The 26,568-nt window shown below is 51.7% G+C and overlaps 3 protein-coding genes across 3 annotated transcripts; 2 read left to right on the top strand and 1 right to left on the bottom strand.

Moving 5' to 3' along the window:
- The first annotated feature begins 237 nt into the window (after positions 1-237).
- Positions 238-4,251, top strand: LOC135623143 (probable 2-oxoglutarate-dependent dioxygenase SLC1). Its single transcript, XM_065125746.1, has 4 exons — positions 238-634; positions 718-965; positions 1,695-2,013; positions 2,199-4,251. The coding sequence occupies exons 1-4, from the start codon at positions 344-346 to the stop codon at positions 2,469-2,471; spliced, it is 1,131 nt and encodes a 376-aa protein (XP_064981818.1). The 5' UTR covers positions 238-343; the 3' UTR covers positions 2,472-4,251.
- A 9,872-nt stretch (positions 4,252-14,123) lies between these two features.
- LOC135623140 (protein RGF1 INDUCIBLE TRANSCRIPTION FACTOR 1-like) lies at positions 14,124-15,532 on the bottom strand. Its single transcript, XM_065125739.1, has 3 exons — positions 15,151-15,532; positions 14,770-15,030; positions 14,124-14,654 (listed from the first exon to the last, which is right to left on the bottom strand). Exons 1-3 carry the CDS (start codon positions 15,352-15,354, stop codon positions 14,406-14,408), a joined length of 714 nt encoding a protein of 237 aa, XP_064981811.1. The 5' UTR covers positions 15,355-15,532; the 3' UTR covers positions 14,124-14,405.
- Positions 15,533-22,213: 6,681 nt separating this feature from the next.
- Positions 22,214-25,013, top strand: LOC103973383 (protein WALLS ARE THIN 1). The gene is made up of 6 exons (XM_009387937.3): positions 22,214-22,501; positions 22,746-22,808; positions 22,896-23,012; positions 23,088-23,508; positions 24,335-24,486; positions 24,572-25,013. The coding sequence occupies exons 1-6, from the start codon at positions 22,293-22,295 to the stop codon at positions 24,771-24,773; spliced, it is 1,164 nt and encodes a 387-aa protein (XP_009386212.2). The 5' UTR covers positions 22,214-22,292; the 3' UTR covers positions 24,774-25,013.
- The last annotated feature ends 1,555 nt before the right edge of the window (positions 25,014-26,568 follow it).

Raw genomic sequence — 26,568 nt, 5'->3', positions numbered from 1 at the left:
TGGATGGTTGGGATATAGTGCGTCGAACCATGTAAATGACCGAATCGAAGCTTTCGGGTGAGATTTGTTCGTGACGCCAGCATGTGAACCGTGGTCCGGATTACGGAGCTCCGAAAGAAAGACCGCGGTTTCGGAATAGTTCCTTCTAGTGTTGCCATGGCCATACATTACCACCCCCAAAAACCCCACCCTCCGGGTCTAAAATATATATATATATATATATATATGTACCTCTACCCCTTCATCGCATTCCATCCATCTTCTTCCAGCACACTTGATTGCCTTCTTTCTCTCTCTCATACACACCCTGTCCAGGTTTTTCTCAAGCAGAAGAACCAAGGAAATGGTGGCAATGGACGTGGTGGTGGGGGCTGGCGGAAGGGAAGAAGAGACAGCTGATGAAAACTACGTGAAGGGGGTAAGGCACCTGTGCGAGAGTGGCATTTCGAGGGTCCCTGCCAAGTACATCCTCCCTGTCCCGGACCGGCCTCAAGTTGCTCCACATGAGAGGAAGGATAACACTGGTTCCAATCTAAGGCTGCCCGTGATTGATGTGGCTCGACTGCGTACGCCGGATCGCGGTCGAGTTTTGGAGTGCTTGGATAGAGCGTGCAGGGAGTATGGCTTCTTCCAGGTGTCTGCTTTGGTGGTTCCTTGAGTTCATATGATCGGTAGACGTTATAGAACATGGTTGTGATCGCTGTGTGTTGCGTGTAGGTGGTGAACCACGGCATGAGCAGCGAAGCTCTACGGAGAATAATGGATGTCGGGAGGAGATTCTTCGGGCTCCCACTGGAGGAGAGATCCAAGTACATGACGAGCGACATCAGGGGGCCGGTGAGGTACGGCACCAGCTACAACCAGATACAGGACAGCGTGTTCTGTTGGAGGGACTTCTTGAAGCTCAGCTGCCATCCACTGGAGGAGGTCCTCCCGTTCTGGCCCTCTGCTCCAATGGATTTGAGGTGAGGTTCCCTCCCACGTGGTGTGTTGTCCATCAGAATGCATTCGCTTGATTCATGCACAGTTGCCCATGCTATCAACGTTCATCCCACAGTAATCCTGCCACAAAATCTTGGAAACAACGAGATGCCATCCCCCTGTTGAGTAATCCTATGCAGCAGATAAATATAGCCGTCATAGCAGTAGACTCGGAAGCAGTGATCTATTCAATAAAAGATTTGGAAACAATGGGGACAAGTCTACTAACATGCACTGTGATGCCCAGTGCATAGCTGCTCTGAGATTAACTGGTTTTGGGGCTGTCGGTACTTCATTAGTGTGAGCCAGCACATCCGGTAGCACAGGTAGCCACCCCGATTAAAGAATATATGGTAGTAGCACTTCAGTCATATAGATAACTAATGTATGTTTCGCATGTCTTTGTCACTCTTAGATGCTTCTAGGAACCTTCTCTGCAGCCACAACCTTAGCTCTCTGTAGATCAAACGTTATCTTTGTGGTTGGTCGCCTGGGTGATATTTTTTTCTATGTCACTCTTACTGGCCAGAAATGCTTTTATGTGACAAAGAAGAAAAATGCTATTATTGAGGATATGCAAAAAGAAGCCAGCGAAAGAAAAGCAAATCATTAATCATGGCTTCTGTGTCACTTGCCAGAATATATCCGACTAGATAATCATGGAATGTTGTAGGAGTAGGTAGTTGTTGTATCTGATGTTATGGTTGATGCAGGGATGAGGCGGTTTCATATGCTAAGCAAATCAAATCCTTGTTCTGTGATATCATGGCAGCGGTCCTTGAGATCCTGGGAGTGAACAGTGGCTACCTCGAGGAATTCGATGATGGAACGCACCTCGTGGTCATAAACTACTATCCACCCTGCCCTGAACCCGATCTGACACTCGGAATGCCGCCCCATTCCGACTACGGCTTCCTCACTCTCCTGTTGCAGGACGATATCAAGGGGCTCCAGGTTCAACTTCGCGGCAAGTGGATCACCGTCGAGCCCATTCCCAACTCTTTCGTGGTCAACATCGGCGATCATCTAGAGGTCAGTGTTCGATGTCTGTTGCGTCGGGATTAGAAGCAGCATGAGTGGCTTTCTGGACGCCTTCTGCTTCACAAGTTACGACGACCATTATCCTACGGACCTTAAAATTTACGCGTCATGGAAGCAGGACGGGTGGCTTCCTTCATGCCTCCAACTAATGGTTCTCGTTGGATTTGCCGACGCAGATATTTAGCAACGGGAGGTACAAGAGCGTGCTGCATCGCGTCGTCGTTAACTCGACGAAGCCCCGGATGTCGATCGCGTCCCTCCACAGCCTCCCCTTCGCGAGCGTGGTCAGTCCTTCGCCGGAGCTGGTCGACCGGGAGAACCCGAGGCTGTACAAGGACACCGACTTCGCCGCCTTCCTTGACTACATATCCTCCCACGAGCCGAAGCGCAAGAGCTTCCTGGAGTCGAGGAAGTTGCCTCCCCATGAGGTGCGGTCCAAAAGTCAATGAGGTGCAGGCATCTTCGGTGGCGTGAGATGTCCGTAAGAGTCCATGCATTGTAACCTAAATATTTGTCGGGCAGTATGTGTGTAGTGTAACTCGACTCATCGTCCTCTTGCGCTGTACCTCAGCGTCGTAAGAAGACAAAGAAGGCGGCACCCCCCTCCCCCCCCACGGAGAGGGCACAGAAGACAGCATTCATTTTTGCGTGTAAAAATCTCCTGATCAAGTGCACCAGAAAGCTTTAGTAGGTTGAACTCCTACAGCTCAGTGATCTGTTGAACTTGCGGTGGTCTAGTGGAAGAAGAGCGTAACCTAAGGCTTGGAGCCCGGTCCGAACGGCCCGATTTTAGAGATCATGCACGAAATCGAGCCTCGACTCGTAGAATACATGTCGGAGGTTCTTTAATTCTAGCGAACCTATAATCCTGATGATTGATGTTGGCCCATCCGTATGTAGTTTTAATTTCAGCGAACCGTGAATCACGAGCCTCCAGCGTGTCTATTTCTTTGACTCAAGTCAAAATTCTCCTAATCCATACAAACAGAAAAAGAAAGAAACGAAAAAAAAAAAGAAAAAAGAATATGTATCCGCGCATTTAATGCCTCCAGCGGCATCCAATGCGGGTTGAGTTACTGCAGGGCCCCGCACCGTTACCCATCGTTACGCACCATAACCAGGGAGGTTGGATGCCTTCTTGCTTTCCCGGGAAGGTATCCTATGTGGGAGAGAATAAAGGGTTAATTAGTCCCCTGGGGGTTGCCAGTCACCATGTTTTAGGTTTTTGACCAACCACTGCTATTAATCCTTGCTTGTTGAGCGTTTGCGGATGGTACAGAACAAGAGATAAAGATGTAAGCATGGAAACACATCACGTTGTCTCTATCCTAGAACGGACAGAAGAAGAAGAACAAGAAGATAAGATAGCTTCCAAAGGGCCCATGAAGCAAAAGTAAAAAGCCAAGGAGATCATCTTGGAAGAAAGCACTAGAGCGCTGCGGAAGAGAGTGAGGATTGAAAAGAAGAGAATATTGTTGCGTAACACCTACTGGCCGAGCAATAACTCTTTCCCCAAACCCTACCTTCCGTGTTAAGCCTTGCCACCCTCCTTCCCGTCCTTTCCCCTCGCCCGTATATATATATATATATATACATATATATATATATGTTATCCCTGTCCCGTTTAACAGGGGAAGTGTTATCTCTCTTATAGTATGTCAGACTCCCCCAAGCTATCCTGTGGCTGTGCGGCTACAGAGCCAGTGTTGCGGCCCATCGTGACAGTGAGGTCAGAAGAAGACGACGGCAGAACCACCTCGCCATTAAGAGATGGTGACGGCAATGAAGGGTGCCACACTCCGACGTCAGAAGAGAGCAAGCTGCCATCTACTCCCTTGAACTGCCCGCCTGCGCCGAGGAAGCGCAGGAGGATCGCCGTTAGCAGGAGGCGGCCACGGCCGGACCAGGTGGAGTTCATCGTGGTTGGGGCCAAAGAGATGGAGCAGCTGTTCTCGAGGATAGATCAGCCACCGCGACATGCCAAGAGGCAAAGGTGTGATAGTCCAGACGACAAGTAAGATCGACGGCAGCATTCAGCTTATTTTTGCTGTTCCTCATGGATGTGCACTCAGATCTGATAGGATTTGGTTCATAATCTTCTATGTTTCTTCTTGTTAGAAGCTTTTATATGTGAGGTGACAGTTGATATGGTTCCTTAGACCTTGTGATCCAAGGTGATATTGTCTTTGTATTTCGTTTTCTTTATCTTTTACATATTTTTTTCTTGTTTTTTTGGCCTTTGTGACGTATGTACAAGGTTAAATGATGCGAGTGATGGATCGGCCACATTTAGTTATTGCTGCTGCAGCAGCAGCGTAATTGAAGATTGTGATGCTCACATCAGCTATAAGAATTTTTGGTTATTCTCTCCTCGATAATTATAGCTACCAAGAGATGGGAAGGTGGGACGTTTCGGCTTTTACGCATTCGTCGCTTACGGAATCTATTTAATATTAGGTGAGATCGATCTGAAATAAATTGTGAACTAAAGTATACATATTTATACAATGATAAATGTTTCTTGTCATATTCACGTGCATCGTATGGTATTATGGGCTCTACGATGCACGCATTAAGCAAATTAAGCTTGCCTTGGATTCTTTAGCTTTCCTGGTTGGAGCAACATTAGGATAGAGATAGATATAAGACTGATGTGCGTCTCACACGGTCAAAGTGATATGTAATCTCCATGTACTGTAACCTTGACTTTGTAGGAATGCCATAAGGAATTTTATGTATTTTCGTTCGAAGAAAAAAAAAAAAAAAAAGGAATTTTAGGCCAGCGTGAAGCAATCAACAGGTAAAACTCACGGGGATCGCGCCGTAGTTGAAGTCCTGCTCCCCCTGTGGGGCAGCCGAGCGTACACGTGTGGTGGGTATAAATTCTAAACGACACGGGTCGGCGTCCATTTCAGGGAATCCTATGCTGGGAAGGAGCGAAAACAATTTTCTACCCACCTCGCATACCTCGTTAAGAATCAATCACATTACAGTCGTTGATTATGACAGGGATATAGATAGACCGCATCATCATTCCGAGACGTGAAGGCACGAGAGCAGGACGTATGGTGATGGCTTCGGGGTGTCCAGTCTCTGCAGCGAACCGATCAACAGTTAAAAAGTACGAATGATGCATGCTCACAGACTCGCGTTTACGTAAGGCTTCAGCGTGACGAAAGCCACATGTGGGCATCTACGAACGCAAAGCAAGGGAGGAGGGTGAACGTTGGAAGCAAAGCGATAGGGGCATAAAGGGGAGTAGGAGGCGAGGAGGCAAAGCGGTCGGTCTACGGCGGAATCCGGTGGCTTTAAAGGGAGGAGTTCAAGTTTGGAGTGTGGGCTGTTACTTTGCACTTTGGACACCTCGCCTCGCATTCTATTCATGCGGTGAGTAGACAGCAGCCGAAAGATCCCATGCAACCCAAAAGAGGGAAAAAAGCTGAGACGAGTTTATTGAAGAACCGTGGGTGTATGTATTGTTACGGTAAGTAACTTTTTTAGCCGTGGCCTCGGGGCCGTCGCGGCTTGGTTCGGGTCCGGAAGGCGGTGATCTCCGTGGGGGCGCTCCTCGAGGTCTCCCGATGGCCGAGCTCGGTGGTTCGGGTCGGGAGGTCGGTTCGGCAGCTCGGGAAGAGGCGACACCGTCTCGCACCTGCACACAGGTCGGGCCGGGAGCTCGGCCCGACCCCTCCGACGATCAAGTTAGAGAAAGATGTGGAGGGGATTGTGGATGAAGAAGAGTTCCCCCCATTTGCTTAGGACTCAGCGGTATTCATAGAGGAGGTTTGATGTTACCACTGGGGTTGCGTGGGAGGCCGAGCTGCTGCAGGGTATGGAGAGCCTTGGGCAGTGTGTCGCTCAGGGGGTTGCTGCCATGGCGTGTCACATCACCATTTTTACCCCTATCATATGCCCCCCTTACCCCCCCCGGAAGGAGCTATGCGTCGGTTCTTGCATGCAAGGGGTCCGATGCATGGCTTCTTACTTCAGGGGGGGCTGGTCATGCGGATCCGAGGCGTACGACGCAGGCGGGCTAGCCGCGCGGACGCGTCTCGTGCAACATGGGGCCGAGGTGCGCAACTCAGTCAGGAAGCCGAGCAGGGTTGGACTCGGGGCTGATGGAGCCGATGAGGGCCGAGGAGCACAGCGTAGGCGGGGTGACCGCGCAGGTGTGGTCCCGGGATGGCGTAGAGCCGAGGGTCGAGGAGCACAACGCAGGCGGGTTGGTCGCGCAGGTGTGGTCTCGGGTGGCGTAAAGCCGAGGGCCGAAGAGCACAACGCAGGCGGGGTGACCGCGCATGTGTGGTCTCGGGTGGCGTAAAGTCGAGGGCCGAGGAGCACGACGCAGGCGGACTGGCCGCGCAGGTGTGTCCCGGGTGGCGTAAAGCCGAGGGCCGAGGTGCACGACGCAGGCGGACTGGCCGCGCAGGTGTGTCCCGGGTGGCGTAAAGCCGAGGGCCGAGGAGCACGACGCAGGCGGACTGGCCGCGCAGGTGTGGTCTCGGGTGGCGTAAAGCCGAGGGCCGAGGAGCACGACGCAGGCGGAGTGACCGCGCAGGTGTGGTCTCGGGTGGCGTAAAGCCGAGGGCCGAGGAGCACGACGCAGGCGGGTTGGCCGCGCTGGTGTGGTCTCGGGATGGCGTAGAGCCGAGGGCCGAGGAGCACAACGCAGGCGGGTTGGCCGCGCTAGTGTGGTCTCGGGATGGCGTAGAGCCGAAGAGTCGAGGAGCACAACGCAGGCGGGGCAACCGCGCAGGTGTGGTCTCGGGATGGCGTAAAGCCGAGGGCCGAGGAGCACCACGCAGGCGGAGTGACCGCACAGGTGTGTCCCGGGTGGCGTAAAGCCGAGGGCCGAGGAGCACGACGCAGGCGGAGTGACCGCGCAGGTGTGGTCTCGGGTGGCATAAAGCCGAGGGCCGAGGAGCACGACGCAGGCGGAGTGACCGCGCAGGTGTGTCCCGGGTGGTGTAAAGCCAAGGGCCGAGGAGCACGGCGCAGGCGGACTGGCCGCGCAGGTGTGGTCTCGGGTGGCGTAAAGCCGAGGGCCGAGGAGCACGACGCAGGCGGACTGGCCGCGCAGGTGTGTCCCGGGTGGCGTAAAGCCGAGGGCCGAGGAGCACGACGCAGGCGGACTGGCCGCGCAGGTGTGTCCCGGGTGGCGTAAAGCCGAGGGCCGAGGAGCACCACGCAGGCGGAGTGACCGCGCAGGTGTGTCCCGGGTGGCGTAAAGCCGAGGGCCGAGGAGCACGACGCAGGCGGACTGGCCGCGCAGGTGTGGTCTCGGGTGGCGTAAAGCCGAGGGCCGAGGAGCACGACGCAGGCGGAGTGACCGCGCAGGTGTGTCCCGGGTGGCATAAAGCCGAGGGCCGAGGAGCACGACGCAGGCAGACTGGCCGTGCAGGTGTGATCTCGGGAGGCGTAAAGCCGAGGGCCGAGGAGCACCACGCAGGCGGAGTGACCGCGCAGGTGTGTCCCGGGTGGCGTAAAGCCGAGGGCCGAGGAGCACGACGCAGGCGGAGTGACCGCGCAGGTGTGGTCTCGGGTGGCGTAAAGCCGAGGGCCGAGGAGCACGACGCAGGCGGAGTGACCGCGCAGGTGTGGTCTCGGGTGGCGTAAAGCCGAGGGCCGAGGAGCACCACGTAGGCGGGGCAACCGCGCAGGTGTGGTCTCGGGATGGCGTAGAGCCGAGGGCCGAGGAGCACAACGCAGGCGGGGTGACCGCGCAGGTGTGATCTCGGGGGGCGTAAAGCCGAGGGCCGAGGAGCACCACGCAGGCGGAGTGACCGCGCAGGTGTGTCCCGGGTGGCGTAAAGCCGAGGGCCGAGGAGCACGACGCAGGCGGAGTGACCGCGCAGGTGTGGTCTCGGGTGACGTAAAGCCGAGGGCCGAGGAGCACGACGCAGGCGGAGTGACTGCGCAGGTGTGTCCCGGGTGGCGTAAAGCCGAGGGCCGAGGAGCACGGCGCAGGCGGACTGGCCGCGCAGGTGTGGTCTCGGGTGGCGTAAAGCCGAGGGCCGAGGAGCACGACGCAGGCGGACTGGCCGCGCAGGTGTGTCCCGGGTGGCGTAAAGCCGAGGGCCGAGGAGCACGACGCAGGCGGACTGGCCGCGCAGGTGTGTCCCGGGTGGCGTAAAGCCGAGGGCCGAGGAGCACGACGCAGGCGGGTTGGCCGCGCTGGTGTGGTCTCGGGATGGCGTAGAGCCGAGGGCCGAGGAGCACAACGCAGGCGGGTTGGCCGCGCTAGTGTGGTCTCGGGATGGCGTAGAGCCGAAGAGTCGAGGAGCACAACGCAGGCGGGGCAACCGCGCAGGTGTGGTCTCGGGATGGCGTAAAGCCGAGGGCCGAGGAGCACCACGCAGGCGGAGTGACCGCACAGGTGTGTCCCGGGTGGCGTAAAGCCGAGGGCCGAGGAGCACGACGCAGGCGGAGTGACCGCGCAGGTGTGTCCCGGGTGGCGTAAAGCCGAGGGCCGAGGAGCACGACGCAGGCGGACTGGCCGCGCAGGTGTGGTCTCGGGTGGCGTAAAGCCGAGGGCCGAGGAGCACCACGCAGGCGGAGTGACCGCGCAGGTGTGTCCCGGGTGGCGTAAAGCCGAGGGCCGAGGAGCACAACGCAGGCGGGGTGACCGCGCAGGTGTGGTCTCGGGTGGTACGGAGCCAAAGGGGGTGTCCTCGAGCATTAAGCGACCGAGGAGGCCTCGGGCATTATACGACCGAGGTGGCGGCCTCGGGCATTACGCGACCGAGGTGGTGGCCTCGGCAAGCATGGAGCCGAGGCACTCGACGCAGGCAGGCTGCGGCCGAGGGATGTGACCCAGGTGGGCAAGGTAGTGGATATGACCGAGGAGTTCGGCGCGGGCAGGCTGGCCATGCAGACGTGTCTCGTGGTTTATGGAGCCGAGGGGCACGACGCGGGCGTACTGGCGGCACTGGTCTGTCTCGGGGACATGGAGCCAAGGAGCACAACGCAGGAGGTCTGGTCGCGCAGGTGTGTCTCGGGGATGATGGAAGCGAGGAGCACGACGCAGGCGGGCAGGCCGCGCAGGTGTGATCTCGGTCATCATGCTGCCGAGGAGCACGACGCAGGCGTGGTCGCGAGGGTCATGCGGCCGAGTAGCACGATCAGGCGGGCAGGACGCGAGGACGTGGCCTCGGGCACCACGCGGCCGAGGAACACGACAGACGGTCGGGCCACGCTGAGGTGGGTCTCGGCGGAGATTGGCCGAGGTGCTCGGTGCAGGCAGGCTGCGACCGAGGGACACCGCTTAGGCGGGCAGGCCGCGCTGAGGTGGGATTTCGACAGAGAGTTGTCGAGGTGCTGGGTGCAGGCAGGCTACGACCGAGGTACACCGCTCAGGCGGGCAGGCCGCGCTGAGGTGGGATTTCAGCAGAGAGTTGCCGAGGTGCTCGGTGCAGGCAGGCTGCGACCGAGGTGGTGGGCTTGGCAAGCATGGAGCTGAGGGGTTCGACGTAAGCAAGCCGCGGCCGAGGGGCGTGAACCAGGTGGATAGGGCCGTGGAGTTCGGCGCGGGCAGGCTGGCCGCGCAGACGTGTCTCGGGGTTTATGGAGCCGAGAGGCACGACGCGGGCGTACTGGCGGCACTGGTCTGTCTCGGGAACATGGAGCCAAGGAGCACGACGCAGGCGGGGTGACCGCGCAGGCGTGGTCGCGAGGGTCATGCGACCGAGTAGCACGATCAGGCGGGCAGGACGCTAGGACGCGGCCTCGGGCACCACGCGGCCGAGGAACACGACAGGCGGTCGGGCCGTGCCGAGGTGGGTCTCGGCAGAGATTGGCCGAGGTGCTCGGTGCAGGCAGGCTGCGACCGAGGGACACCGCTCAGGCGGACAGGCCGCGCTGAGGTGGGATTTCGGCAGAGAGTTACCGAGGTGCTCGGTGCAGGCAGGCTGCGACCGAGGTACACCGCTCAGGCGGGCAAGCCGCGCTGAGGTGAGATTTCGGCAGAGAGTTGCCGAGGTGCTCGGTGCAGGCAGGCTGCGACCGAGGTACACCGCTCAGGGGGGCAGGCCGCGCTGAGGTAGGCTCGGCGCAGGCAAGCTGCGACCGAGGGGCGAGACCCTGGTCGGTAAGTCGCCCTGAGACAGATTCGGCAGTGAATATGGCCGAGTAGCTCGGCGCAGGCAGGCTGGCCGCGCCTGGGGCCGAGGAGCCGAGGCAGCGGGCTGCTTGCTGCGCATGATGCCGAGTGGCCAAGGCAGCGTGTTACTCGCTGCGCAAGGGGCCGAGGAGCCGAGGCAGCGTGCAGCGTGTTAGCTGCGCATGAGGCCGAGGGGCCGAGGCAGCGGGCTGCTTGCTGCGCATGGGGTCGAGGGGCCAAGGCAGCGTGCTAGCTGCAGCGTGTTGGCTGCGCATGAGGCCGAGTGGCCAAGGCAGCGAGGCTGCTTGCTGGCTGTGCACGAGGCCGAGTGGCCGAGGCAGCGAGACAACAAGGCAGTAAGGCAGCGTGCTGGCTGCGCATGAGGCCGAGTGGCCGAGGCAGCGTGTTGGCTGCGCATGAGGCCGAGGCAGCAGCGTGTTGGCTGCGCCTGAGGCCGAGTGGCCGAGGCAGCGTGCTGGCTGCGCATGAGGCCGAGTGGCCAAGGCAGCGAGGCTGCTTGCTGGCTGCGCACGAGGCCGAGGAGCCGAGGCAGCGAGACAACAAGGCAGTAAGGCAGCGTGCTGGCTGCGCATGAGGCCGAGTGACCGAGGCAGCGAGGCAGCTCGCTGGCTGCACACGAGGCCGATCGATCCCGAGGTAAGTGGGGAGCACGCTTGAGCCTGTCGGATAATACCTCGACATTCGGGTGCCGCCCGTTTCGCGTTCTTCGCAACAAGAGCAGTGTATCGCGCGGTCTCTGGCATCTTCATCCGCCAGTAGTGGGTTAAGGCAGCCGGGAGGGCGCCCAGCATGAGAGTTGTGCACCAGATGTAGTCGGCTTCCGGGACGGTGGAGCCGGCGCGGTCGTCCCTGTAGGCCGGATAGTCGAAGCGCTCCTTGAAGGCGGCGGAGATGATGATGGAGACGATTCCGCCTGTGAGGATGCCGAAGCCCGTCATTTCGGGCCCTCCTTCTAGCGCCATTATGTTACGGTAAGTAACTTTTTTAGCCGTGGCCTCGGGGCCGTCGCGGCTTGGTTCGGGTCCGGAAGGCGGTGATCTCCGTGGGGGCGCTCCTCGAGGTCTCCCGGCGGCCGAGCTCGGTGGTTCGGGTCGGGAGGTCGGTTCGGCAGCTCGGGAAGAGGCGACACCGTCTCGCACCTGCACACAGGTCGGGCCGGGAGCTCGGCCCGACCCCTCCGACGATCAAGTTAGAGAAAGATGTGGAGGGGATTGTGGATGAAGAAGAGTTCCCCCCATTTGCTTAGGACTCAGGGGTATTCATAGAGGAGGTTTGATGTTACCACTGGGGTTACGTGGGAGGCCGAGCTGCTGCAGGGTATGGAGAGCCTTGGGCAGTGTGTCGCAGCAGGCCATGGCGTGTCACATCGCCATTTTTACCCCTATCATGTATGTCACAATGCTTTTGGCACATTCAGGCTCTCAACGTGAGAGCCCATTGAACCGCCCACCCAAGTTTGAAGAACAGGCCTCGCCCGATCTCGCCCAGCCACATGGATTCGGGAGCCCGACAAAAGCCGAGAAACCCTTAGCGGCAGCCTTGTCCCACTCGAGAATTCCACAACCACACTACTAGGAATCATCTCGCTATGTAACCGTGTCAGCATCGGTCATGCAGCAAATTGTCCGGCGGCCTCTCGAACGTGTCGCACACCATGCCGTCGACCGCCGCCATCCCCCGCGACGATTTCCCAGCCCCGGGTGCATCGGCTTCAGTCCCTCCGCTTCTGGTTCGCGGATCAGGCTGTTCCACTTTCTTGGGAGTTTGAGGGTCTGCTTTCTTGTCCTCGATTCGCCACCTCTTAACTCCTCTTCCTGCGTTTCCTCCTCGGTGATGGACTCTGCTTCCTTTCCTTCCATTCGTCTGCAGCCTCTTCTGGGTGCTTCCGCTACCTTCTCTTTGCTTCGGTAGGTGGTGACCAGGCGACGGTAACTTGAGCTTCCTTGGCCTCTACCGTGGCGTTATTTGTCTACATTGCCCACGATGTAATTAACACGAGCGGCATTTACAACCAAGAAAAGAACAAAGGATCTACGTTGGGCCGGTGAAGCGAAGAAGGTGAAGCATCGCCATCAAAAAAACGATGTTATTGTCTATTAACTCTCGCAACCTTGTCTGGACGAAAACGATTCCAGGCCGGCGGGTGCCGCTGTAGCGAGAGTTCGATCTGACACAGCGAGAAGACACATCGGAAAGTTATGCACATGAGGGATCGATGGGATGGGATGCCTTCACACCACCACCGAAACGGAGGGCATCTGTTTCCAGTACTACTGCTACGTCCCAACAACGATTTATAGTGCTCATCCGCTGGCTTACGGAGCAGCTTAAAGGCTCGTCCGCTGGCTCACGAGTGATGTTGTAACAACTCCCGGAGGAAGAAAGAAGCTTACGTTCCTCAGATCTACCCGCCATGTGCACGTAATTCGATGCACCCAAGACGCGCCATGAGCCGTCAGGAAAAGATCAAGTACATCGATTGCTGCAGCCGTAAAGAGTACAATCAAAGTTAGGGTTAAAATGACATCACCCGCGGGGCCCAGATTATTCCTGTCAACTATCATCTCAGTGACGAGCGTACAACGCCGAAGCGTACTTTTCTAGTTCAGAAGTTACCGCGGCACGGCAAAAAGGATGCAATAGCATGTACCGGTGGAGAAGTTGCCATAACAGCACATAAGTGGTGGCTTTTGACTCGTTCATGGCGTGAAACATAGGGTGCTACGCTGCACGCAGGAAAGCAAAGCACAGGGGCGGTGGAAGCGAATCATTATGAGGGGAATCTTGAACCTAATTTGTGAAGGAGTGACACATGCCGGAGAAGGTTTGTGACAGCAACCTACAGCTCAACAGCAGACCTAACCGACTAAACTACCACACCGGGAAGACGAGGGCCGACCATTTACCATTAGTTTAGCCCTTAAGAAATCTTCCTAGAACGCCCCACCCGCCTCGCCCTCATCATGGTCCTCACGCAGGGAAAGGGGAGGAGGAGAGAGAGCCCAAAGTGGTCCTGCCGAGGGCGTACTAGCAGGCCTTCAAGAAGCCAGTTCATATGGAACTCAAATCCCCGTCTCATGAGGCTGTCAACAAAATTCGCCAAGAAAAAGCAACCAAGGTGGACGCCCCACGTATACTGGTCCTCGACCTCAGTCGATCTTTCTTCTTCGTCTACTTCGTTCATGGGTGTAAAGCCATGAGAAAGACTAGCTAGGTCTATGCCCCGCCCATTCCTGGGCCCAGTCGTCCTCATCAACCATGCGCTGGGTTCGGCCAACCTGGACCTGCTCCTGCTCCTATTTAATGCAAATGGACGCCCTCCCTCCGCAATACATCAAGTTGGCACTTGTGTCATTGCCGGTGACATCAACTATTTCACTGATGCCATTCACTGGAGTGGGGGAGGGGGAAGTACATGTTTGATCTATAGGACCTACTCCTTACTTGATGCTATTATTTGTTACTGTGCTTTAGCTTACTTGTCTACAATACAACGAAAGTGATCCGCCACCTACAGAATTGTCTAGATCAGATGCCCCAACTAGCACGAACCTGAAAACCTTTTGTTCTCCACCAATAAAGCTTCGATACGATTCATAAAATTCTACCATTTCATTACATGCACAGGTAGAATTCAATTCTATATTCGCATAGAGACGATAAAGACCAACGATGCTACCGCTGCAACATGTAGTGGCATCTGGTTTGAAGTGACAGGAAGCAACATTTCGAGTAAACAAGTTTCACATCGGGGGAACTATTCCTTCCATATGCCTTCCGATGTGCGCACAGCTCACAGAGAACATTAATATTGTGACAATGCATGCGAGATCAATATTGTACAACATAATGTGACAATGAATGCGGCTAATAATTTGAGGAACTCTAGCGGAGGCTCTATGCAAAAGCAAGCAAGTGAGAGAAGACCTACATTTCTTATGGGGAGAGAAAAGAAGGATTGCCTCGTTATAAAGGCATCGCATAAGAATAGACAGCGAATAACCATAATTGTAATATCAATGATTCACTTATTACACTCGCACTGTGAATGGAATAGAATTTGCACCTGTTTCGGTTTGGCCCTCTCTCTCTCTCTCTCTCTCTCTCTCTCTCTCTCTCTCTTTGTGTTGCCGTGTGCTATTACCGAGAGGAGGAGGAGTTTTCCTGGGATGGGAAGCGTTGAATCTAAATGGCTCGTCTTGTTTTAATAGTAATATATGTTTCTGCTTCTTCTTCTTCTTAGTAATTCACATGCTGCAGCAGGTCAGGAGGCGAAGGGGGCGCGGTGGGGGATGCCCTTTCGCCTTCTCGAGTTCGGCGGGGGCGGAGGACGCGCGGGGTCTCGGGCGTCGTGGCCCACTTCCTCGCAGGATCCCCCACCCCATCTTCCCCTCCGCCCACCCTTGCTCTCCTCTGCGGCTGCTGTCGACGATGATTCCCCGCCGCCGCTGGCGTCCTCGTCGCCCGGGTGCAGCACAAAAGTCGCGTCGCCGTTGCGCTTTATCCCAGCCAACTACATTTTTTGGTTTGTGTGCGTGCGCACCGTCAGATGTTGGATTAATTAGGATCGCTTGGGTCGGGCGCGCGAATTACGATGCGATTGGAGGAGGGGAAGAATGTGTACCGACCTTGCAGCCCAGGGAGCAGAAGCGGAAGGGGTCGAGGAGGGAGCGGGCACAGATCTCGCAGGTGTGGGGTGATGAGGAGGAGGGTGGGCCGGCAGCCGAGGAACCGGAGGCGCCGCCACGTCCGGTACCGCGCGGCTGCGGCCGCTCGTTGAGGAAGAGGACGCGCGCGCTGTTGATGACGTAGGTCTGGACGCCGCTGATGTCGAGCACCTTCTGGATCTCCGCCACCCGCACGACGTCGTGGTACGACGACCGCCGTATCTGCCACAGCCGCCACCAGTAACAAAACAAGACACCCTCGTCACCGACAATTGAACGGAGGAGGGGCGAAAAACGAGAAAAGGAAAAGAAACGAGAGAAGAACGGGCTAATGTGGTTGACCTGGATGACGCGGTGGCCGGAATGGCGGTCGGAGCGGCAATAGAAGCAGAAGGAGGAGGCGGAAGCGCCGCAGTCGAGGCAGAACATGTTGCTCTCGCTGCGGGGGGCGTCCGGGTGGAGAGGACACGCGGCGAAGAAATGGGTGGAGAGGAGGGGCTCCAGCCACGGAGGCACCAGCGACGCCGCCACCCTCCTCATCATCATCGCCGCCCCCGCCCGATCCAACGGCTCCGATCAATGTCGGCACCGCGACGAGGCGGAGGCTGGTAGCGGAAATCGGGAGACGCAAGGGAAGGGAAGCGAAGAGGCAGAGAGGAGAGGAAAAGGGGAAGGAAACAAGAGACTTTTGAACTCAGTAACCCGTAAAGCAACAACGGGGTGGGCGGAGAGGGGAAAACATTAACAAAAATAAAAGCGGTGAACGACGAAAGAAAGAGGCAAAGCGGATTTGATCAACGGATGGCATCGTGCGAAGGGTAGATAGGGAGGGCACGAGGCCGTTGGATCGGGTTGTGGTTCGGCCTACGTTACTCGCGTCCCTTCGTAAGCGCTCCCCCGCCGAGGTCGGCAGCTGGGCTACGCGATGGTCTAAGAGCCACGGATCCGCTGTTCGATCTCCAACACGGAGGCATTTCTATCGAGTAACGTGGCTTCACATGATTCGAAGTTATATGCGGGACCCATGTGACTTGTGGGGGAGCGGCGCACGCTTGGTGTGGGGGTTGGAAACTTGCCCTTTTTGGGGGCAAGGAAAGATGGGAAGTCGAATGGGGCGTGAGCTGGGCCCAGGGAGGATCCCACGTGGAGCGCGTGGCCAGCGTTGGCGTGACGTGTGCGGCTTCACGGGGACACGGGATCGTGAGGGAGCGAAAAGAATCCCGGACGCAAGTGGGATGGGCCTCGGGGAGTGCTCGCTGCGGTCAGATGCGTTAGGCACTAAGCCGCACGGATTTCGACGTTTTTGACGGCCGAGTCGAAGGGCGGGCGCGGAATTGTAAGGGTTCGGTAAGAGGTCAAAGATGGGACCTAAACGGGAACGGCTGGTGCACCCGCAAAAAAGAAACCCAAAAATGGACACTTGGCACGGCAGCAGGACGACCCGAAGCAGTAATTGCAGGCACGAAGTTGAAGGCGTGGCATGTAGAGGCGTATTGCCCTCACCGACGACCCCACCACCTCTCGCACCCCAAGTCAATCGATCGCGCGACTTCGACAAACGGTCAAGCCCGTACGTGGCAGCGGATATAATCATTGGGACTTGGCCCGTACAGATGAGACTCATGGTCAGGATCGTTTGGCTCTTTTTTTTTTTTTTTCTTTTTCTTTTCGGTGTCGAAGGCATTCCCAGACCTACACGATCATTTTTTTTATACAAAGAAATATTATCTCAAAAGTAAAAAATAAAAAAATTTCATTAATATCACATAAAACTCGATTCAATTTATTATAAATTTAAGTAATGTTATTCTGATTTAATAGATAGAGAAAGTCAAAGTCAACCAATGTCCACTTTGAAATGCTCAAGGCACTTGATTCAAGATTATATAAAAATTACTTTGAAGAATGTACTCGATAAAATTTCTTAAGTTTTTTTTTTTTATTTTCATGATTCTTAAGTTTTTTTTTATTTTTATTTTAATGATTCTTATTTTAATAAAAAATTCTTAAGATTGTACTTGGTAATTTTTTTATAATGTAGTATATGATGGTTAGATCGAAGTCATGGTAAATGTTAGGAATGATTAAACACATCCTTTAGCCATCAATAAGATCATGAAATTATTATTTGAATCGAGGATATAAAATAACCACTTTGTTGGGTTAACTTAATAGTTAGAAGTAATACATGATCAAACCAATAGAGTTGAGTTGAAATCTTTATTAGTGTCATATTATAAATCTTGTAGGGTCGGACCCTAATGACATGTTGACTAGAAAGGATAGGAGCATTGGCCAGATGGAGATAAAATTGAGTAAATAAAAATAATATATCAATAAAGATGAAGATAAAGTGTCAAGTAAATAAAGATGATATATAAATAAATGCCTACATGTCAGGATAAGCAAAGTGCTAATGATCGAGAGTGGTGATTGGATCGCATGGCCAAGTGGATTCGACTTGAACCCAAGTTAGTGGTATATGGCAGAAGATCAAAATTGAAATGGGCTGTGTGACCAAAAAAAAACAAAAGGTCAAATTGTAATTGATTGTGAGAAGATACGTCGCGAACGAGTAAGCTTTCATGTAGCGAGAATATGCATGTAAAATATTTCATGTGACAAAGATGGAGCTAATATTTGCTAGGAGGTTGAGGATAATTAAACTACGCGATAAGGATTTTTTTTTGTTTATCCTTGTAAATATACTCCTTTGAAGGCATTCATCGAGGCTTCTCGAGTTAAATACCATCGAGCATCAGTGAGAGAGACGATCCCACTACTCTAAACAACGAACGAGATGGAATGTGTGCAGCTGCACTTTGGTGGCCTTGCTTGCTTTGCTTGCTTGCATTTCTACCCATGCATCCATCATCACCGTATCACTTGGCAAGGTGGCCTACCAATCCAAAGAGAACCTTTCAGAATTCAGAACAAAAAAACTATTCCCTAAACAACTGTATTGGTCTTTAAATTTGAGTGAAAATAAAAAAAAAAAGTACTTACGCAACTCTCGGTTGTTTGACATGCTTTGGGAGTATAGTGGTCAATCTAACATGCCAATTTTGATCGAACGTGCACAGCTCCTAACGGGCCCTTCTCGAGTTCGGGCTGATCCAACTCACAATGTGGGCCACATCACCACAGCAAACTCTACTATCCTAAATTGAAAGCCCCCCGTGACAAGGACGCATACACGGATCTTGACGCAAAAGGAATGATCAGCACAGAAGAGATCCGTCAGTGGTCAAAATGATCGGCCGCATCACACGTTAGGATAGGTACTCAACGATGGCCATTTCGATTCACAGTATCACCTCATAAAAGTGATTCCCTTTTAGCAAAAAGCTTCTCATAACCCTTTATGCGCGGGGCCCCACCGCATGGGGCGTCTCCTATGGTCCGTCCCACAAATAAATCATTTCCATCAACTAAACAAACAGCATTCCCGATCTCATGTCGATCCTTGTGTTTGGATCCATAGATTACGAGATCCAAACTATTCGTGTCTTCCACGTGCCAATCAACCTCGTGTGCTGATCCGCCCGTCGCCACCTTACGCACTCTCCCCCACTGCCGGTGCCGTCTCCTCGTCCGCGCCGCCCATCCAGGTCTGTAGCATCGTAGCAGCAATCTTGCCCCGCCCATATCGCCCCCGCAGGGCTCGCCATCATGGCTCGAGGGCGAGGGCGCGCTGCGGCGAGGAGGAATCCGGGTGGGACGACGTCTGGTGGGCTGCTTTCATGGGATTCGAACGCTCATCAATCCCCTCCTCCCAATTAGTGACCTCGGTGGGATGTATCACCCTGTTGAGGTGTGTCGGATGGAGAGAGCACCCAAAAGCTTTTGGGGCATTCATGATGGAGCGTGGGCGTGGTGTGTTTGCTGCAACTTTTGACCCTCGAACTGATGATGCGTCGTCTTCTTTCGCCTTTCCCCTTTCTCCCAACGCATAAAGAACTCTCAGTCCTTGCTCTTTGATGCATCCATAGAACGCTGACGTTTCTTCATCTTCGACGCAATCCACAAATCTCGTCGAATTATTCAACACCCCATCGTATTGTGGCTATCAATAGCTACCCTGAACCAAATTAAGCACGTCATGTTCTCCGATAAGACTCGTTCTTAACTTTGTCGTCTCACACATGCATGCTTCTCTAAGTCTTCCTTGTGGGCGTCACTGGTAGTAGAATTTACGCAAGCGATGATGCACATATTCCACGCGATCATTTGGTCCCGCTGCACGTTTGATGGTGGTGGAACCGCCTCTCGGTTGGTCCTCCTGTTGAAGAAATCAGCAGCACAGGGAGCCATGGCAGCTTGAGGATGTCTTCATATGCAACGGTTGGGTATGGTTCCCATGTCCATGGTCCAATAGGTGGACCAGACGCAGACGGTCAACTTGCAAGTAGATCGTCATCCCTAAATGGTTAAAGCTTTATAGGACTTGGAAACGTGGCTTCTGTACCAATCGTCCGCTTATGTTTGACTTAGATTTCATTCTTTTAATGGTGACGCCACGGCAGAGCAAGATTCATGTGTTTATGGGCAAATGGATCCATTCACACGATGGAGCGAAGAATGAACCTAATCTCACGGACAACCAACCCACCGTTCCAAAACAAGTTAGTCCTTGTACATGTAGTAATCTTATACGAGGAGTCCCCTGGACGCAGTTCACTAGCAGCCACGAGCACCGGCGCAAAGGTTGTCACCTTTAAGATTCGACGAGTGGGCAAAGGAGCAGCAAACTTGCAGTCGTTTCATGGCATCGAGCCCTTGCAAGCATGCGTTTGGGTTGGACAGGGACAAAGCAGGACCTGCCACTGTACGACTCCGCATCTCCTTGTCATTTCCTCTGGAGTCTGCGAGAATCCCCTCATCCGGCGAAGAGGACAAACAAAAGTCATCAGAGATATCACACTGTGCATCCACCACTGGGAGTTTTACCAGCATGAATCCGACTTCCTGATCGACAGAAGTAGACACACTAACGTGGTGGCTGTTGGCAACAACAAGGAGAAGGAATCTGTATGATACGAGTGGCCTTTTGCAGTATGGTCTCGTGGGTGATGTCGGCCGGCTGCTAATAGATGAGTCATAATAGTAGTAGTACTTGGCTGTTTGACAGCTTTTACTTAATTAATTAATTATAAGCTCATCTCGATCGTCTTAGGAATTACTATTCTATAAGCTAAGCTATTTATATTAACGTTGATCCTCGAAGATAGCCCTTCCCACGGTTTCGATTTCGGAACTATCTATCTGTTCTGATTTTCCAAAATAAAAATTTAAAATCGATTAGTCAAAAGATTCCATTCTCGAATTGAACCGAAATTGTCGGTTTTGGAATCGATCGATTCTAGTTCGGAAGGTTTTGGTTTGAATCGTTAATTTTTTATATATATAATTTTGTTTAAAATTTAAAAAATACATTTTAATTTTTAAAAATTTAAAAAATATATGTATAACTATAATGGGTACATTTTATAAAAAAAATAAATAAATTTATAAACGTTTTAATCAGACTAAATATCTTTCTCAAGAGTCCAACCCAAGTCTTTTGAATTAAACTTAACAATGTAACCATCATCCCATAATATTATTTATATTTATAAATTATATATATATATATATATATAATTAATTATATTTAATAAAATCAAGATCGAATTGTCTCAGGTTAGCGTGATCTTAGTTGAGTTTGAAACCAACGAATCATCATATCGATTCGATTTCGATTCGAATTAAAGCGTGATCAAAATTATTTGAATATAATATTAAAGATATGAAAAAAAGCTAAGAAACATGTAGAATCATCGAGTGGGCAAAGTAGCCTCACAAGTCAATAAAATAAGGACAGAGATAATTATAGATCAACCTTGCTTAACCTTCCCATTCATGTGCACTCATGTTCTTGACCTGATCTTACATGTGGCCAGAAGCATATTCTCTCGCAAACACACCAGCAGTTACCCAACATGATAGCATATGACTGTGCATGGGAATTTGCGAGACATTTCCCACACCGCATGAAGTAGTAGAGAGAGATTGGTTGTCGGTGGTGATGGTGGTGGTGATGGTTGATGAGAGTGCTTTATAAAGTGAAAGCAAAGAGAGCCAATGCAATTCTCTTTACCACACAACTCTTTTAAGGGCACACTGGAGAGATATATTAAATTGATGACCTGTCTCTATTGGGGCAGGCAAGCTGTCCCTAAAAGCAGGAAAGCTCAGCACCTGAAAACACCCACAAGCAAGTGCACGAGCAGATTCCGGGAGTGGAATTCATACATTAAACAACGAAGTTGCTCTTGTACTGACGTATGTTAGGTAAAGAATGTTTCACGAGGTGGAAGAAGCTCCTCTCTTCAAGGAAATTCTCATGATTTTTACCCGACAAAGGCTGGTGAATTGATACCCCCAACAGCGAAAAGTGAACGCGTGTTACTGCGCCGAATGGGAAAGAGAACGAAAGGTGAAGCTCGAAACTTGTGCTTCTAACAATGACAGTGCGAGCGTGTACTTATGTCGAAGATTGAAGAGTTAGTGAGGTCGCGTCTCCGTAATCAAACGTCAGAGCGTATCATACAGTTCACGTAGTGAGGTCCCTGTCGGCCACAGTGCTGCTACTGATTTCACCATTCGATCAGCATCTTTTAATGCATACATTAGCTTGCAGTAGACATGGAAGAACCAAGCGACATATGTGCAGTTGTCATCGACGAAGGCGACGTTTTTGTATGATCACTACGTGCTTCTCTCGTACAGATTCAATTCATACAGCCATACCGCCCTCAACATCCGGAAGGTCTATGTGAACAGGAATAAACAAAGAAAAGCCTGCTTTGTTGGTGACCTCTCATGAGCATGTGCAGTACAAGTGAGATACCTCGAGCATGTTGTAAGGTCAGTCGCCACCGGAAGGTGGGGCTCATCACGAAACCTACCCGTGCGTCCTCTCCATCCTCCTCCCATCGGTTCTAGTCATCATTAGCAGCATGTCGCCAAATGCAAAGGAATCGCCGATGGATAAAGGCCACGGCGGTCGTACCTGCGAGCAGATTTCTACTCCTTTTTGTACATGTAATTTCTACATCGTTAACAGCTGCTCGCCAAAGATCGAACTGTTTGTTGAAATGCGCCCAAGAGCAGCGATGGAGAATGCGGTCGACCACCCAGGACATGCGACAGTTGACGTGACGTCTCTTTGATTAGGCCGTGGCGCATATCCGAGGCACGAATGCGCGCCACCTCCTCGGTCATGACTTTGGTCGTGACTCGAGTCGGGGAATGAAGCTTTTCATCTTTAATTAGAGCCTGGCCGCCGGTGGGGACGACTCCACGCTGACAGTGACACGTACATTCTTCTTCTCTCGGATATATAGACCCCCACCGAGCATCACACCTCTTCATCCTTCGTTCCCTCTCTCGCTCTCTGTCTCCGTCGTGGTTGGTTGATCGTTAGTCGTGGCGGTGGAGGGATGGCAGAGGCCGGAGCGAGGAGCATATGCGGCGTGCCGGAGAGGGTGCAGCTGCATGTGGCCATGCTGGCCCTGCAGTTCGGGTACGCCGGCTTCCATGTCGTCTCCCGGGCGGCCCTCAATATGGGGATCAGTAAAGTGGTGTTTCCCGTGTACCGGAACATCATCGCCTTGATCCTGCTCGTTCCCTTCGCCTACTTCCTCGAGAAGTACGACCTCGATGGCTCCATCTTTGCATCTCCACACACGACTGTTAGATTTGGCTCCTGAGCTAATAACCTACGCCATGTCCCTCGTATGGACGGCGGGGTACTGACGATCGAGAAACTCTGATTGGCTTCTCAAGCTTAATCTGTACCAACTAATCAAATTTCAACCAATGACACGGGCGTTCACTGAACTTGTCATATAACCAGATCACGTAAAGCTCTAATTTGGTGTTGGTCAATGCAGGAAGGACAGGCCGGCGATGACGCTCTCTTTCCTCATCCAATTCTTCTTCCTCGCTTTGTGCGGGTAAGATCGTTTGTTTAAGACATTCTTGCTCTGATTCGATGGATGCGAGCGATGATATTGACCCTAGTTTTCGATACGTGGAATCAGTATAACTGCAAACCAGGGATTCTATCTGCTTGGGCTCGACAACACCTCTCCCACCTTCGCCTCCGCCATCCAAAACTCTGTCCCAGCCATCACCTTTGCCATGGCTGCTGCCCTCAGGTGACATCCCTTCACGTTTTCCTCACTTGGTTGCTTTCTCGGTCCGTAGTAATTCCCAAAACTTGTCTCGAGCAGAATAGAGAAGATACGGTTCGACCGACGCGATGGGATCGCGAAGCTCGTCGGAACTCTAGCCTGCGTCGGCGGCGCGACGATCATCACGTTGTACAAAGGTCCCTCCATATTCAGCCCGTCGCGCACGCTGAACGAAGCGACCCCGTCGTCCTCCGCGTCCACAATGCTGTGGTTGGGTGATGCCAAGGGGAAGAACTGGACGCTGGGCTGCCTCTTCCTCATCGGTCACTGCTTGTCGTGGTCGGGGTGGCTAGTGCTCCAGGCGCCCGTGTTGAAGAAGTACCCTGCGAGGCTCTCGGTGACCTCGTACACGTGCTTCTTCGGAGTGATCCAGTTCCTCATCATCGCCTCCTTCATCGAGAGGGACGCCGATGCTTGGATCTTTCACTCCGGCGGCGAGCTCTTCACCATCCTCTACGCGGTGAGCCTTCCATCTTTAGTTCCGGATGTGCATGGATGCATGAGTGTCGGAATCTTAAAGCATGACCAATGACTATGATTCATAAGAAATATGACCTTATGAAGTGTTCTCCCAAACCTAATCAATCATTCACTCCAATATTGGTGACCACGGATGGCCCTATCCAAGAAAAATGCTTAGAGGAATCAGCCATGCTATTCCATGCCCTGTAAGCACGAACAGTGAAAAGGGCGCAGGTACCACCAAAGATTTAAGGAAACGGAATAAAGGAGCTAAGGCTCCAATTTGCGTGTTTCCAGAAATTTTCGAGTGCTTTGTTCTCTCCCATATGTTCTGACTGACATCCTTGCTAGAGAATAATGGTGATGGTCCCTAATGAGAGATCCTTGCAATCATGCAAGGAAAACACGAGGTCATCACCCACCCTAGAACTTTTTCTCTTTTCCCTCCTTGTTATTGCTCGCATACTTTATAGACTGGCTGGCCAAAGCTAACTTTGTGCCAAGCTTTTTTTCCTTGTAGATTTGAAGCAAATATATCTATGTTGTGCTCAGTGTCCAACTCAGCGGTGGGCATAATTAGCGACAAAGTTTCCACTAGGCACTGCCCTATGAATCGTTGTCGGACTCTGTGGCGAATGATTAGGGTAGAGAGAGAGAGAGAGAGAGAGAGAGAGAGAGATTTCCTTTTGATTATACGTGTGCAATTTTAGAAGGTACAGCTACAAACCCAAAACTTTTATGTTACGAAGGCTAAGAAGGAGCCATTAGAAACTAAAGTGATACCGACTGCATAACGAAGTATATTTGACATGAATTCTATGCAGGGATTTGTTGCTTCCGGCATCGCCTTCGCTGTGCAGATATGGTGCATTGACAGGGGCGGCCCTGTCTTCGTGGCCGTCTACCAGCCAGTCCAGACTCTGGTTGTTGCAATCATGGCGTCGATTGCTTTGGGAGAGCAATTCTACCTCGGCGGGTATTGACCAGTGTGTGTCAAATAACAAAGAGTTTTGTTTTAGAGTCGGCTAAGTTTCTCTGTTTTGTTTCAATGATTCATGCAGCATTATTGGTGCCGTGTTCATCATAGCTGGGCTGTACCTGGTGCTGTGGGGAAAGAGTGAAGAGCGAGCCTTCGCTGCTAAGGAGGCAGCCATGGTTGTCTCCTCCACCTGCGACCATGACGGCGTCAGACCCATTGCTTCACCGAAAGCTTCCACCCTAACTCAGCCGCTGTTGCCCTCGCCACCCTCTGAGAACGTGTGATCCAAACCGTAGACTAATTGTAATGCGATATTGCCAGGAGGAAGACTGGTGTTTGCTTGAAAGCAGAGTCGACGTAGATGTGTTCAGCACGGTTGGTCTATGTTTTCCTTGATGAGATTGATGAGTGCCCTGTTTGAAGAAGCTACTAAGTTTGCTTTTGGTTTGTTTGCTGTCCATCTTCCACTGTTTGTATGGTATAAACCTGTAGAACAGAATCAGAGGAGCATCTTTTGGGTATCATTTGGAGTGTCTGTTCATCTCTATCGATCCACCAGCGACTAGAGAATGACAAGCAGAAGGCGGCATGCATGGTCTTCAAATCACCCTACAGTTTCAGTCACATCAACCATGACCCACTAACCAAAGCAAGCACTATATTATGATGGATTTCCATGCTTGAATCTTTGACAATCTCATGCTAATGATCGGTTTCTTCCCCATGGCCTATGCACAAACTTAGGATCCTGAAAATCCGAGTTTATAAATATAAAAAAATAGAATCAGATTATTATTATATAAAATAATTTAATGTCAGAATTAAAAATCAAATAACGTTAGTTCAAATGTAGGATACCTAATTTTCAATGTCATTCATAATATTTTGTTCTTGTTTATAAATTTGCTATCGTCTAATCCAAAGGAAGCGATATGTAAGAAGAATTAGACTCTTTGATAAGAGGATGGTATACATGTGGTATAGGCATATATCCCATATTAGTAATTATAATTAACAATAATATTCTTCATAAAATACTACCACAAAAAGAAGAAAAAAAAAAATAAAAAAACAAAGATTGTGACTCGCCCCTTTGAGGCAGCCCAATGGGCTGCTCTATTGCAATCTATGAGGCAGTGAGTGCCACTAAAAAAAAAAAACACTTGAGGTCTTTTGGAGCCATTAGTATTCAATTGAATAAGATCAAGCAGGGGTTTGATCTATTTGAAGTCAATAAGATTGCTTATGTTGTTTCCTATAAATATTAAATGGATAGCGTAGGCTAAATACCTTTAGCACTAAGTTTTTTTCCTGAAAATTGATTTCATTTCTAACTTTCTAAATTCCCCATAATAAGTTGGCAAGCAAAGCCTTAAGAAACTCGGGATGAACAATCCAATCCAGATAGAAGACCAATCTAATGTTTAATCTTTGGTTTTACAATCAGATAGTAGTGATAAATTGATAAACAAAAAAATATGTGCTCAATATATTCTAAAGCGGCAGAAAGGATAGTTTTCGGAAATAAACTATTAATTGCTATATATATATATATATATTATTTTGTTAATATTTTACCTCCATTATTGAAAGAAGACCTAATTTTTTTATAAAAAAAATCAAGATTTAGATGAGAAGTTTAAAAAATGTAATTTAAGTTGAGAAGTCATCTGCAAACTAAGCCACCTATTAATAAGTAGATAGACTAAAAGTAAAGATGGCTTTAAATTCTCCTCCTCCCCTTTCAATAACCTGTCCTCAACACAAGTTGGTGGTTAATTTCCTATTGCTTGTAACTAAGTTTAAGCTTAGATCATAAAGCTTTTGAACAGCATTTTCCACAGGCAGAATAAGTAGGTTGACACACCACGCATGCCCTATGAGTCACGAGAGAGAGAGAGAGAGAGAGAGAGAGATAGAGACGTCAAATTGGATCTTTCCAGAGCAGAATTCACACCATATCAAAAAGCAGCCACCGTTTCCACACGAGTTCAGACCTTGCAAAGTAGGTAATGGTGACACCACCAGCGGCCATTCCGGTTGTGTTACCGCGTCAACCATTTGAAACTAGGCGGCAAT

The sequence above is a fragment of the Musa acuminata genome, chromosome BXJ1-3 (assembly GCF_036884655.1).
Source record: "Musa acuminata AAA Group cultivar baxijiao chromosome BXJ1-3, Cavendish_Baxijiao_AAA, whole genome shotgun sequence".
NCBI classification, from domain to species: Eukaryota; Viridiplantae; Streptophyta; class Magnoliopsida; order Zingiberales; family Musaceae; genus Musa; species Musa acuminata.
Note: the sequence above shows the minus strand (reverse complement) of the source record. Positions and strands in the feature narration are given on the sequence as shown.

Excerpts from the sequence above, each read along its gene's own strand:
- LOC135623143 (XM_065125746.1), top strand. The coding sequence starts at position 344 with ATGGTGGCAATGGACGTGGTGGTGGGGGCTGGCGGAAGGGAAGAAGAG. Across the intron at positions 635-717 it reads GGGAGTATGGCTTCTTCCAG|GTGGTGAACCACGGCATGAG; the intron begins GTGTCTGCTTTG and ends TGTTGCGTGTAG. Across the intron at positions 966-1,694 it reads TCTGCTCCAATGGATTTGAG|GGATGAGGCGGTTTCATATG; the intron begins GTGAGGTTCCCT and ends TGGTTGATGCAG.
- LOC135623140 (XM_065125739.1), bottom strand. The coding sequence starts at position 15,354 with ATGATGATGAGGAGGGTGGCGGCGTCGCTGGTGCCTCCGTGGCTGGAG. Across the intron at positions 15,031-15,150 it reads CCGGCCACCGCGTCATCCAG|ATACGGCGGTCGTCGTACCA; the intron begins GTCAACCACATT and ends CGGCTGTGGCAG. Across the intron at positions 14,655-14,769 it reads TCTGCTCCCTGGGCTGCAAG|TTGGCTGGGATAAAGCGCAA; the intron begins GTCGGTACACAT and ends CAAAAAATGTAG.
- LOC103973383 (XM_009387937.3), top strand. The coding sequence starts at position 22,293 with ATGGCAGAGGCCGGAGCGAGGAGCATATGCGGCGTGCCGGAGAGGGTG. Across the intron at positions 22,502-22,745 it reads TTCGCCTACTTCCTCGAGAA|GAAGGACAGGCCGGCGATGA; the intron begins GTACGACCTCGA and ends TGGTCAATGCAG. Across the intron at positions 23,509-24,334 it reads TCTTCACCATCCTCTACGCG|GGATTTGTTGCTTCCGGCAT; the intron begins GTGAGCCTTCCA and ends AATTCTATGCAG.